The 14,724-nt window shown below is 42.6% G+C and overlaps 1 protein-coding gene across 1 annotated transcript in view; it reads right to left on the bottom strand.

The window, feature by feature from the left end:
- The window catches only part of KCNH1 (potassium voltage-gated channel subfamily H member 1), a gene marked incomplete at its 3' end in the record, with an annotated part of 195,375 nt that overhangs the window by 34,415 nt on the left and 146,236 nt on the right, over window positions 1–14,724 (bottom strand). Inside the window, exon 8 of the mRNA XM_084624947.1 lies at window positions 4,866–5,065. Within this exon, the coding sequence (XP_084481073.1) occupies window positions 4,866–5,065 (200 nt within the window). The remainder of the gene's footprint in view (window positions 1–4,865; window positions 5,066–14,724) is intronic.

Raw genomic sequence — 14,724 nt, 5'->3', positions numbered from 1 at the left:
GTGCAATGAACTGTAATCTGTTGGGGTTCTTGGGGCAGTTGGCCTTTACATGCCCCAGCTCGTTACATTTAAAACATCGTCCAGCTGACGGGTCACTGGGGCGAGGTGGGTTGCTGGAGAACGGGGTGGTGGGACGATAAGGGGTCTGGAGGGTTCTTTGGGAGGTAGGTGGGGCTTTGGGCGGCCCCCGGTAATAGGGTGTGGTCTGGGGTGGTCCCTTCTGGTCTCCGCTCCAACTGCGACCAGTTTTCTTCTTCTCTGCCACCTCCACCCATCTGGCTCCAATCTCTCCTGCCTCGATTACAGTTTTGGGCTTCCCGTCTAGGATGTATCTTTCTATTTCCTCAGGAACACCCTCTAAGAATTGTTCCATTTGCATTAGGAAGGGCAAATTTACTGGAGATTCAACACTTGCTCCTGATATCCAGGCATCCCAATGTTTCACAATGTGGTAGGCATGTCGGGTAAATGACATGTCTGGTTTCCACCTTAGGGCTCGGAACCTCCGACGAGACTGCTCGGGTGTTATCCCCATTCTGACTCTCGCCTTGGATTTAAACAGTTCATACTTGTTCATATGTTCTTTAGGCATTTCAGCTGCCACCTCAGCTAAGGGTCCACTGAGCTGCGGCCTCAGCTCTACCATGTATTGGTCAGTAGAGATGTTGTACCCAAGGCAGGCCCTTTCGAAGTTTTCTAAGAAGGCCTCAGTATCATCACCTGCCTTGTAGGTGGGGAACTTTCTGGGATGGGAAGTGGTACCTGGAGAAGAATTGCTAGGGTTTGTTGGTATATTCTGCTGGGCCTTTATCCTCTCCACCTCCTCCACATGCTTCCTTGCCTCCATTTCCCTCTTGTGGGCAGCCTCCTGTACCTCCTTCTCCAGCCGCATGAGTTCTATCTGTCTTTCATGTTCCCTTTGTTTTTCCTCAGCCTGAAATTTGGCTAATTCCAGCTGTAGTCGAGCTGAGGATTTGGTCATTCTAACCTCTCTGTTTTTAACTAACTTTACACCCGAGGTTTAGAAATAAACAAACAAAACTTGGCTGTAAAATTTTGCTGTGCTGGAATAGAATACCTATTCTCTGATAGTGATTGTCAGCCTACAGAAAAAGACAATTCCCGTGTCTCTGCTCTGGGCCCAAATTAAAGCAAAAAACCTCCAACTACTTGGAAACCTGCTTACCCAGCCCAAAGAAAAAGCAAATGGGTAGAACACACACCCCCTATTTACTTTTAGGAAGAAAAGAAAAAAAAACCTCTGGGTTGGAAGACTGTGAATTTCCCCGCAGGAGTTAAGTACCCTGCCTCCAGGCAAAGAAAACCTGCAATTCACAAGATAATCCCCTTTTGTCTCTGCTTGGCCACAAAGCAGAGAAAAAACAATCTGCTTTCAGTTTCAACTGCTTTCTGGACTTCCTTTCCAAAGGAAAAAAAAAATTCTTTTTAAAATCTGTATTTCTAGTTCAAAAAATCTCAACTGGATCTCAAAATGATTTCAGGTTAATCCCACCGCTGTGCCACCATGTCAAGGTTCCTCCCCCACTCTGAACTCTAGGGTACAGATGTGGGGACCTGCATGAAAAAAACCTCCTAAGCTTATCTTTACCAGCTTAGGTCAAAACTTCCCCAAGGTACAAAATATTCCCCCCGTTGTCCTTGGACTGGCCGCTACCACCACCAAACTAATACTGGTTACTGGGGAAGAGCTGTTTGGACGCGTCTTTCCCCCCAAAATACTTCCCAAAACCCTGCACCCCACTTCCTGGACAAGGTTTGGTAAAAAGCCTCACCAATTTGCCTAGGTGACTACAGACCCAGACCCTTGGATCTTAAGAACAATGAACAATCCTCCCAACACTTGCACCCCCCCTTTCCTGGGAAATGTTGGATAAAAAGCCTCACCAATTTGCATAGGTGACCACAGACCCAAACCCTTGGATCTGAGAACAATGAAAAAGCATTCAGTTTTTTACAAGAAGACTTTTAATAAAAAAATAGAAGTAAATAGAAATAAAGAAATCCCCCCCTGTAAAATCAGGATGGTAGATATCTTACAGGGTAATTAGATTAAAAAAACATAGAGAACCCCTCTAGGCAAAACCTTAAGTTACAAAAAAGATACACAGACAGAAATAGTTATTCTATTCAGCACAATTCTTTTCTCAGCCATTTAAAGAAATCATAATCTAACACATACCTAGCTAGATTACTTACTAAAAGTTCTAAGACTCCATTCCTGTTCTATCCCCGGCCAAGACGACTACAGACAGACACAGACCCTTTGTTTCTCTCCCTCCTCCCAGCTTTTGAAAGTATCTTGTCTCCTCATTGGTCATTTTGCTCAGGTGCCAGCGAGGTTACCTTTAGCTTCTTAACCCTTTACAGGTGAGAGGAGCTTTCCCCTGGCCAGGAGGGATTTCAAAGGGGTTTACCCTTCCCTTTATATTTATGACATGTTGTTTGCCCCACGACAAGATTAGATAGACTAAAGAAATGAGGACACCCATAGAAGTACAATGAGCAACTACAATGGTTTGGCAATGTTGCTAAAATGACCGAAAACGGACTGCCTAAAATTGTTCTGCATGGAAATAATGCATGGAGCGGCAGGCAGCGGACATCCAGGGAGACAGTGGTACAACATGGTATATGAAGCAATCCAGGAAACTCCCCTACAGGGTCCAATGACAACTCAAAACAGAGGTGGATGGAATCCTCTCATAACTTTGGCCCTACCCAGCCTTGGTGTTGGAAGGAGGAGACGATTTTATGAAACTCTCATCCAAAATGCTTCTGGTTCCCCCTATCAAATAGGAGATTATTGTATTTCTCACTACCATTTTAGAGAAGTTTTGGGGATTGCCTTCAGACTTTCAAATATGTTAAACCCACTATAGGTAACCCTTGATTTCTATGAGAATTCCTGGACCGTAGTAGCCTTTCATCAGTATGAATATCACAAAGAACCCAAATGTGGGTCATCATAGATTAGTTAGTGTTTTTAACCAGGAACCCTGGCACTTGATGAGAATGACATTTGCAAAACCTGCAGGCTTGCCTTTGCTTTTAGTTTGTTATTCATCCCCAGACTTATGCACAATCAGCACGAGTTCAAAGTACCATATTACAAAGATTGATTCTGAGGATAAGTTCACCTTTAAATATTTGTTTTACCTATAGCGGGTCGCATTATTTTACACACTAACAATGGCAGCTGTGCAGGCATGTGGAAGTGATACCATGTTTTATTCATTATCCAGCATTCTGGAAGTTGTGTATGAATGCAAAAATCAATGGAGCTCAGACTTGAGAATTTATGGACTGGCACAACCATTAGTCAGTGGTATATTCGTTAGTCCTTGTTATAAATGGAGAGGCTGATTTTTTTGTTTTTGTTTTATAGCCATAAAGATTGGCGCTTAAGCTTCCAAAGTGTCAGTTACTGAAAGCTACATCATATGCTCTCTGAGATTCTGATAATTGGAGACTTTTCATATTAAAATAATTCTAGAAGGTGAAATGAGTCAGATGTGATTTAATTTGAATCTTGCTATCTCCAAAGTCATTCTCAGCAGTACATATCCAGTATTTCCATGTTAAACAGGGGAAGCCAGGGATGAATACTTTTTTTTTTTTTAAACTATGCAGAATTACTTTTTGTTGCTGGACCATCCCGCTGTACTGTGTGCCCTGGGTGTCCCCCAACCATCCTTCCCAGGTGGCTTTACATCCTTCCCTGAAGTCCACAGAAAGCAGTATTTGTGAGGATATGATCAGTGCCACTGCTGATCAGTAGCGCTGGACGTTACAATATCATTCCTCCTGGAGAACTGCTGCTCTGGACAATACCCCCTCAAGTTGCACTCTGGGATCCAGATGGCAGAAAGCAATGCTAAAGAGTCCCATTAGGAAGTCAAACAGTCCCATGTTCCTATGGGACTCCAGACAACTATCTCCAGGCTGCATCTGCTCAGCCCATCTCTAACAATGTTTTAAGCGCGAGAGAGCAATGAGTTTGTTTTAAATCACATCATCCACCATTTTGAACAATAAATTAAACAACCAACCAGAAGCCTGGTGATTGGAACGTTGTTGTAATTTCCTGAATTAATAACCCTGGAACACACATCATGCTCATTTCTCTGCTAACAAAAGGAAAAACAGTATCTCTATAAAAGTAGGCACCTAATATGAAGGGACTAAAGAGAATTTTCTTTTGTTGAAGGGGTATTTGTTATCTCAATACACACAATGGGAGTTGTGCCTGTAAATCCAATGAATTAAGATGAGAATAGTCCCCCTAGTAAAAGGTAGATCCCAAACTATCTTATTATTAGAATAGCTAACCTATATTAATAACCTATACCCTGTATGTCTACATGGTAATCAATACCCCTATTAATATGTGACAGGAGCAGCCTGTGCACCTTGTGCACAAAACCACATAGTTAAAACATGCTCCTCTCTCTGAGGTCAGGCAACTCCCCTTAGCAACATGACCTTGTTTCCTCCCAACCTCCTTTTGGGTGGCATGCATCCCTTAGGGCCCAGGATATGACCAATCCCTACACCCTTGGAGTACAGAGACTGCAATTGTGCCTGGCCCCTGACACGGAGGGTGAAAAGGAAAGCAAGGCTGCCTGTGCCCTGTCCTCCTGGATACTCAAACATGATCAGTGCACATTCTAGCCCTATGAGAATATAAAACCTATCATCATCAATGCACATTTTGTTTGTTTGATGTAATCTTGGCATCTCAATAATTCAACAGCTAAAAATATCAACATTGGGAATTAAATAGTTAGCGAGCCTGGAAGAGCTTTAAGTAAGTGATACGTTTCCTTCAGGTTGCATTCTCTCACCTTTTCAGTATCTATCCCCCTGGACATTGACCAAGTGGAAACGATATAGTCCATCACACGTTCGCTCAGACCTTTGGGCACTTGGTAGAGTTTAAGGAAGTCCCGGACACTGTTCAGCATTTCATGGTACCGGTTTGTGTTGGCATACATTTGCTGGAAGATGGTTGTCACGTTACCAAAAATGGTGGCATACAGAAGTGCTGTAAACAAAAGAAAAAAAAAGGTCAGTAGGCATTTTCCTAAAGTCTCAAGGAGCAGCAGACTGGAGAGCTATGTAATAATACATTGTGTTGGTTTGTCTGCCCTCTCACAATGTCTGTGTGTCCATATAGCCAAGGGCAACGGTAATGTCAGGTCCTCAGAAGTATATGTGATCACTTCACCAAGTTAGGCTGGTAAAAATCTTATAAAAACACAAATACAAACATTTCTTGTAGCACTACAAATTCAGGGTGGCTGTATAATTTATGATGGTGAGTATTGGGAGGTGAAAGAATTATCGAAACATATTCTATACATTTGTCTTTGACCATCAAACAATTCAGTAGCATCAAAAACCATATAAAAACAAAATGTAAGATAAAAGAATGTTAAGCCAAATAGTTTGACAGCAAATAGTTTAAAATTTCATCTATGGTCTATCGCTCCAGCGTTAAAATGCCATCAGTGACACATTTCCAAGCTTTAAATGCATTACTACAATAGTCAGTCGAGCCATCATTATCCACCTCAGCGTGACAACAACAATGCATCAAAGCACAAAATGGAATAGAATACACAACCACCACAGGTCAGTGATTTATAAATGCAAGTGTAATAATGCAGATTTTTATGTATTATGTTTTAATATTCTTCAGGCAGAAGGAACAGCAAGGTCTCAGGTAAGAATGAGAATTAGAGCAATCCCCGTCCCCAAACATAGAATCTGGGGTATGCCTTCTGACGACAATCAGTTTACTTACAATGGCCACATGGTTTATTTATTCAAAATTTGTTAAAGTAATAAAAAATGAGTCTTTTTTTATTTCCTTTAAAAAAAAAATCAGAGGCAGAAGGTCAGATACAGACACAAAGCGCTTAAAAAAAAAAAATCCATTCACCCAAGGCATTAGGCTGGGTGAGTGTCAGCCGGAATGCCTGCATTCTAATGATGTACACGGTGCTGGAGTTACACTTCATGGTCACAATGTGAGGCAGCCTCTCTCAAGGTCTCTTACCTCATCTCTGTGCCCTACCCAAGCCACCTGTATGTAATCATCACTGAGAAAAGAGACCTGGGGAGCATAGTGAAGCACCAGATCAGCTCAATGAAAGGAAAGCCAAGAAACCATCAGAGTAGATTAGACAACCAAGGGCACAGTCAGCCTGAGAGGGTATCCAAGCAGCAACTGAGCACTGGCTGAGCAGCGGGTACCTGCTTCTAACCCACCTTGTCTCCTCCGCATTTTTTCTGCTTCTCTGTTTGTCATTTCCCTGTCGTCCCCCCCCCCCATCTTCTTTCCTTTGTCCTTTTCCCTTTTTCTCTCCTGCTTCACTTCTCTAAGAGAGAATCTCATTATTTAGGCCAGGACTACAGCACCTATTTAAATGGTTTTACTCTGTTTAGCAGGGCTGAATTAAGGCAATCTGGGAGTCTAAGCACACCACCCCACAGAGGCCACCCTTTGGCCCTACCCCCACACCTCTAGGCCATACTCCCACAACTGTGGCCCTGCTCCTTCAAGGAGTAGTCTGCCCCAGAGGAGGAAGGACTCGACCCCCTTACATACCTCAGAATGGGGGCCCCTTCTAACACCAGGCCAGCAGAGCCATAATGGTGTGGCAGCTGCAAGAGCCTCCATAAACAGCATCCCCAATGGGCTCATGTTGGCTCCTGAGGGTAGAGGGTGTCAGAATTAGCAACCCAATAAAGTGAATAGAGTAGCTCTCAAATCAATTTGGGGTACTACTTTAGCCTGCCTACAGATTCAGGCAGCACCAGTTACGCTTGGTTCATGTTTCCAAGGTTTTGTTCACAACCACAAGGCTTAGAGACATAACTTTAAAAAACATGAAAGCTCATATTTTGAGGTCATTCCATGACTCCAGAGGCCAGGACCCTAGGTACAGATCTGTAATAGTGCTTATGTTTCAATCCAGTCCTGCCTTTCTGGGGCTCAGCACCTAAATGTTTAAACTGCAGGAAGGAGTCACTTGTGAGGCAGCCTAGCTGCACAGGTGCTGTTCACTCTGGCAAGTAGGCTTAGCACTTGGGTTACTTAGAATCAAGTACATTTTTAAAGCTCTGTACACCATACACAGAACATATACCAGTGACACCTGCTTTCCATAACTGCGTCGGCTGCTCTTAAGCCAACTAGAACACAACAAGATTTTATGTCTGATAAAGTCATCATCTTCTGTAGGTACTTGCAGAACTGTCCTTTTCTCCCTAGGCCATTGAGATCAGATGAGCAGGTTCAATCTGGATTTAGTCCAGTGCAGGGCCTTCTCAGGAGGACATGGCTATGCATGGCTATGCACTCCTTGAAGATGCGTAACCATTTTCAGAACTCATAAATCCTTTCTGCTTGAACCAGCTTGCCCATTTTCCACCTACCCTTCTGCACAGATGGAGAGGGGGCTGGTGCTAGGGGAATGTAACTGGACCACTCACCCTACTTCAGTCACCACTGTATACAGTGTCCAGGGGTCCTTTTGATAAATAATTTACTGAGCTCTGATACTTATGTATTCATGGGCCAAATCCTGAGGACCTTAGTCAGTTTCAACTCAATCACACCTCTTCTGGGATCCATAGTGTCTTAGTATAAGCACTGCTTAAAAGCTGAGTAAGGTCTTCAGAATTTGGCCCAACTTACTATACATAACCCTATTAACATACATATATTTGCTAACTTAACCATGTAGAGCAATCATAGCAGAACACCATAAAGAAAAGAAAAACAGGAAGGCCGGGGTTTTGAATCAGATAACCAAGAGCTGGTTGGACCTTGGACAAACCCCTTGGACCACTTCCTCATCCGTTTTTATTTAGTCCTTATGCTGACAAACCCTTCCATTAAAGTCAAGGGGTGACTTGATCACACTAAGTACCTACAAAACTTTAATAATGGGCTCTTCAATCTAGCGGACAAAGGTATAGCAAGATCCAATGGCTGGAAGTTGAAGCTAGACAAATAAGGACAAAATGCTTAACATTGTGCAGAATTAATAGAGCTGTGCAAAAAAAAATTCAATGAGCAGTTTATTTGCTGAAAAATGCAGTTTCTGGTCACAAAATTCAGGTTGAATTCAGCAAATAATTGTGGCAGAAAAAATGAGGGAGTTTTCTTTTTTTTCCCCTTCAAAAAAGCCAAAATGGTTTGTTGCAACATTTTCTAAGAGAAATGTTTCAACTTTGTTTTGAAACAATGTTTAATTTAGAAATTTAGATAGATTTAACACAAAGGGTAAAAATCACTCCAAAAATAAAATAATGTTTCAGATCAGATTGAATAAAATTTGGAACTGGGAAGCAGGGGGTCATTTCAGCAAGAAAAAAAATTGTTTTTTGGGTCAACCAGAAACAAAACAATTTTTGGTCAAAACTGAAAAATCAGTTTTTTGTCCCGCTCAAGTTACAAACCATTGGAACAACTTACCAAGGACTCTGGTGGATTCTTCATCACTGGCAATTTTAAAATCAAGATCGGGTGTTATTCTGAAAGATATGCTCTAGTTCAAACAGAAATTCAGGGACATCCTGTGGCCTGTGATATGCAGGAGGTAAGACGAAAGGATCACAGCAATCCCTTCAGCCTTATAACCTATGAGTCATTGAGAGCTCTGCCTGAATTTGCATTAAACAAACACTGAAGGAGGACTTAGGGCATTTGGCCTCTTCTTGTTAGTATTTTTCCCTCATTCTTTTCACATTTCCTAAAGGGGGAAAGTTAACAACTTTCTGGTCAATCTTTGCCCCATCAGAATGAGGTTTTGTCATCAATGAAATGAATAGTAGGTAACAAATCCAATCCCCCCCCCCCCAAGATATGTTACGTGTTGGGTTTTACACCTACGATAATTACTTTATATTGTATTACATGACATTATGTTGTAAAATCACAAGGCACAACACAACTAGGGGAAGCAAACAAAATGTGTCATATTAAATAGGATAGCTAATCAATATCCAATTGCACTGTTTCATGCACTATAACCAGTTGTTGTTGAGAGCCAACACCTATCATTTGATTTCTCTGCTGATGGTAGAAATACATAAATATTTTAAAGCCAATGCAAGCAGCAGAAGGTATCCCACAAAATATGGCAAATAGGAATACTGGTTTGGTTTTTTTTAAAAGGTAGAGTTATGCTTTCAAGGGCAATCTTTATAAATTTTAAAGACATGACTAAATTAAAAATAGCATTAAGCAAATGGCTAAGACATCAGAGGTATGATTATGTCTGACCTAGCTGAAAGGAAGAGAAAAGGTGGCTCTGGGTCCTATTTATCTTTAGTGTAGCAAAGCAAAGCGCTACCCAAGCTGACTTAGGTACAGAATGGACCTAGAAAAAAACAAGTCCTTGCAGTGATAGTCCCAAATCAAAAACAGATCTAACTCCAGATCTGAATCCAAACTTTATATATAAAGGAGCCCAGCCAAAATCAGGGATCCAAAACCCCCAAAATGTGAGTGTTTACAGTGCAGATTTACACTTCCCTAAATAAGCCCATTAAAGAGAGAGATTCAACCCTCAAATCTGGATATCCTCTCATGTCCAGACACAATGTTCTAGTCCATCTCAGCTTTCATAGACCCAATCTTTGCACTATGTCCAGGCAAATGAGCTTAGCACAAAGTGGCTACATGGGAGTTGCAGTAGATGTTGATGCCACTTCTGAAAGAGAAGGGAGATTCAAATGCTCCGTTCCCCCTTCTCCAGGCACATCTCTACCCCTCTGTTCCTTCTGTATAGGGATACAGAAGACCCTGATTGAAGATGTGGTCTCTTGGAGGTGCAGACCTCCTGCACGAGCTCTTCAAATCCTTCCACACCCTTCTGCTGCTGCTGTTAAAGGTTCTACACAGCTGTGAACAGTGGACAGAATTTTCCCCTTCTTGTACTTCTTAAATGGCTTTTCTTCCACCAATCAAAATCAAGATTTCAGCTTGTGGTGCAGCACGATCGATTATGCAAACAGTCAAGAAGAATAATTTTTCTATGGATTTTGCCTGACGGTATACAAATGATTTCCTATTTATTTGTAGCATTAAGGTTTACACGAGCTAAACTGTACGTAAAAGCCTGCGGGATGTAAGTGCCCCATCTCGTGGAGAAAGATGAAGAAATGCTTTTATCGATATATTTAATATAAAAGCGATTTAATCAGCAGATTTTCTATTTAAACACTATCACCTTTTTCCTACTAGATGCTCTTCTGCTACCTGCTAGGACCCTAAATATCATGGGTTAGATTCAGCTCTGACTTTTGCTGGCTTATCTGGCATAATCCTGAACACAGGGCCCCCAGCAGTGGAAAGTCCACCTGGAGGGGAATCTGTGACAGCCCAAGGCATCTGTAAACCCTCTTCCACTGCGGAGCCTGCAGCTAGCCAACGCAATCCCAAAAATGGGCAGCAGTGAATAGAGAGGGGGCATGGTGGTTACCAAGGTTAGCTATGGATTCAGTACCTCGTGCACAGCTTTCATTGGCAAAAAGAAAAGGAGTACTTGTGGCACCTTAGAGACTAACCAATTTATTTGAGCATGAGCTTTCGTGAGCTACAGCTCACTTCATCGGATGCATACCGTGGAAACTGCAGCAGACTTTATATACACACAGAGATCATGAAACAATACCTCCTCCCACCCTACTGTCCTGCTGGTAATAGCTTATCTAAAGTGATCATCAAGTTGGGCCATTTCCAGCACAAATCCAGGTTTTCTCACCCTCCACCCCCCCACACACAAACTCACTCTCCTGCTGGTAATAGCCCATCCAAAGTGGCAACTCTCTCAAATAAATTGGTTAGTCTCTAAGGTGCCACAAGTACTCCTTTTCTTTTTGCGAATACAGACTAACACGGCTGTTACTCTGAAAGCTTTCATTGGCAGGCCTTTACAGAAACAAACTGTCTATTATCACGTATGGAGCAGTGACTTCTGCTGGCTCAGGGAGTAGGAATTCACAACCCCTATGCCACGAGGGGAAAATTGAACCCCATGTCTCAGAGTTACTGTCCAAGAAAATCAAGCGATGTGAAGTCTGGTGAAAAACAATACGCAATACTTCATCTGGATTAGTACGATGTGTGCAATTTAACAGCAATTTCAGTTGCTAATTGCAGCCACTATGCGCCGATATTACAGTTACCTTGCCAAGGGAAATTATTGCCACATACATGAATTTCTTATTAAAAACCATTTTATTAGGATTAAATGGACACAGAAAGGATGAGGATTCTTTCAGTGTGGACTGGGGGATAACATTAGCATATTGCACAATGACCCGTAATGTTTCTACAGAGGATAGCTAGTTACATACCTTCACTTCTTTCTACACGAATAATGAAATGAATCCATCATAAGATGTTCAAAGCCACAGAAGGAATTCAGAATCAAAATTCTTCTCTTTCAAAGAGCTGGGTGGCAAAACAAACTCCTGTTTTCAAACTGAATGTTACTGCTCAAACACTAAATTGCGGTAGGATTTGCCAATCCTCCTGGATTGTCCCGGAGCCTCCAGCAATTACTCTTTGATTAAAGATTATGTCAGGTGATGAATTCTCCAGGAATACATCCAACCAAAATTGGCAACCTAAATTGCAGGCTAAATGGTGGCATTAAGCCACTGCCCTGTGTTGGTGGCCTGGAGCTGCACTGGTCCAGGGGAAGCTCTTGGAGGCACTGGGTCTGATGTGCTGTTGCACTACACCTGCTTTGTGCCAGCTCTGTATCACGTCCTCAATAGCCCCAGGGGTTTGGGGAGTTTTGGGGCAGAACGGAAGTGCGGCAGAGGAAGGAGGAGATGGATCTGAGCCAGAAGGGGTGTGGTCAGGGTGGATCAACAGCCCAGAAGTGGCCTATAAAGGGACACCAGCTAGGACGACCCTGAGGGCTTCCCCAGCCTGCACCAAGGTCTGAACTAGTCCCCAACAGCCCCTGAATGGGAGGCACACACTGCCTCCCCTCCATCCTCTCACCTGCATCAGCACAGGAGTGAATCTGGCCCACTGTCACAATAAGAGTTTTCTGTGCAGATCAATTACAGGAACACGGCCTTAGCAGCAATCTCCACATGTGAATGAAGGAGAATCGTCTTACGTAGCATCAGCCATTTCCATATTCCAGATGTAAGCAGGGTCTGAATGAGCTTTCCCCTAACAGCTAGGGATAAGCTGGGGAAAAGACTTCAGGAGCAGGCCATGTTTGCACAGACGCACCTACCCAGCCCAGGTGCGCAGCTTTGTTGAAATGATCAATTTTGGCTGGTTATGGGTGGCAAATCACTCTAGGATTTGAATGCAGGGGTAATGAAATGTTATACTTGTTGTACAAGTAATGGGTAGCAGTCCTGTGCCTAGCATGCCCTGGTTGAGGGGGTCACCCTAAACTGAACCTCACTCGCTAACCAGAGGGTAGGGGTGCCAAATCCCAGCAAAGATGAGTGGGTGGGGACAGGTGTTCCTACCTAATGGTGTAGACTCTACCTAAAGAGTCCTAGACACCATTTGACCTGTTCCTCTCCAGTGTTTAATGACAGAGCTGGTTAGACTTAACTGAGTCTCCTTGTTTCTGGTTGGTGATTCCTAGAGTTGACATCACTTCTGACCAGTTCTAGGAGATTAGCCTTAGACCTTGCGTGGAGACAGCAAAAGACAACACAGAGACTGCACTGGCCATGAGGCTCCCCACTACCTGCTGAACTCACCAAGAGCTGGGTTAAGTGGCAGAACTTCAGATTGTGATTTCGTGGGAGCAGCAAGCAGTGGTGGCTGGTGGCAGCAGAAAGACAGAAGACAGCAGCACGACAGCAGAGAGATGGTGGCCAGCAGTGGTAGCTGTGAGCCAGTTGCTGAGGCATTGCTCGCCACCGGCCCCCCCCCCTTCCCCAGCCCTGGTTGGGGAGGTAATCCTGTGAACACACTTCTGAACTCTGGGTCTTCACTAAGCAAGGACCGCTAACTGAGCGGGGCACAGCAGAGGGAGAGGGGAGTGATGCGTAAAAGGGACGTTCATTCATTGGACACTGAAGCAAAGGACACTGCCCAAAAAACTGTGGGGTTAGGTTTGCTTATGGTCACATGCTTTTGAATATGGTTGAGGTGTTTCCCCAAATTAATGCTTGGTTCCCGTTCCCATTTAACAAATGCTCTCTTTTGTTCTACGCAGACTCAGTGCTTGTGAGTGGGGAAGTGTTGCCTCTCAGAGGCGCCCAGGGGTGGTTTTAGGTTTCCCCAGATTACTGGGTGGGAGCTCAAGACACTTCGGTTTTGTATTTTTAAGAGGAACCCTTAGATATTGAACTTGGCCATTGCTACTGCCGACTCCATCTGGCAGAAGGGTTACCTATACTATTCAATTCATCTAGATCTGCACCAATCAGACTGGACAGCAAACATACCGAGTTCTTTCAGCAAATGTCATTTCACACACAAAATTGTCAGACAGGACAGAACAGCTTTTTGTCTGCCAGTTACATTTTCTCTGACAAAAGTAAAGCACATTGCCCCCAACAATGTGGCAACCTATTAACAATTCAGTCTGTGTCCCCTTCTTTAAACCAGTATTTTAATAACATCAAAGATAAAAGCACAGTAATTTCTACAGCCAATTACTCGTACAAATGAGTCATGAAGGTCAGGCACAGGTTGCAGAGGTTACCTAATAATTTGCCATTTCTAATGATCTAACAAGTGTAAAAATAAATAATTCCATGAGAAATGTATGTATATGGATACCAAAGTGAGACACACCTTTCTGGGGTTTGATTTCAAAACTGTAAAAGACAAGTTTCTGTTTGAAGTAATTGCGAGCCTCTCAGTCTTCACAATTACAGATCTGAATGCTGTGCATGCGTCCCAAGATGAATCATCAGATTGTTTATGATCATGCACTTATCCTAAACTCTTGTGCCATGTACAGATTATATTCATACAGACTATACAGCAACAAATTATACCACTGTTCAGTAGTGAAAAACCTCCCAACAACCTGGCAGTTCTACATTGAACTGAACTTTCTACCTGTCTCAAGAAACCAGCAGTTGAGAACTCTCGAAGTGAGCCGAAAGAGCTGTCTACACAATAGTTCCACTTTAAGTAACAAAGACTCATATTTATTGACTAGGTTGTTCTATGTTGGATACTTTCCAAAGAGTTTACAAGCCAGTAAACAACTTAAATGTATAATGTATGTATCATGAACCAGTTTCATCCTAGATTACTATAAATAATTTTAATTCAATAAATGGTTTAGTGCACGCTGAGACTGGACGATTCATTACATAATTCAGCAAAACATGACTTCTAACAGGACACTGAATGCAATGAAAAATTAGCTGAAAAAAAAAAAAGCAAGCATGCCTAAAGCAATTACAGTCTAATGATTATTCAGATAACGCATTTGTGATGTCACACAAAATTAACATCTTATCAGCTAAAGAGAAAGAAGCTGAAAGTAATGAATGTATGAATTGTAAGTGAACAGGCTGATTGTTTTTGATTATGATTAGGATAACATATGATCTTGTAGTTGATCAAGATGATGATTACAGATTACCTATGGTTATTCCTACTGGGAGTTCCCAAATAAACCAGAAATAGTTTGGAATCATTAAATGCATACTTGTGGTTAGTGTGTGATATTTGTG

The sequence above is a fragment of the Lepidochelys olivacea genome (genome assembly GCF_965140295.1).
Source record: "Lepidochelys olivacea isolate rLepOli2 genome assembly, chromosome: 3".
Lineage (NCBI taxonomy): Eukaryota > Metazoa > Chordata > Testudines > Cheloniidae > Lepidochelys > Lepidochelys olivacea.
Note: the sequence above shows the minus strand (reverse complement) of the source record. Positions and strands in the feature narration are given on the sequence as shown.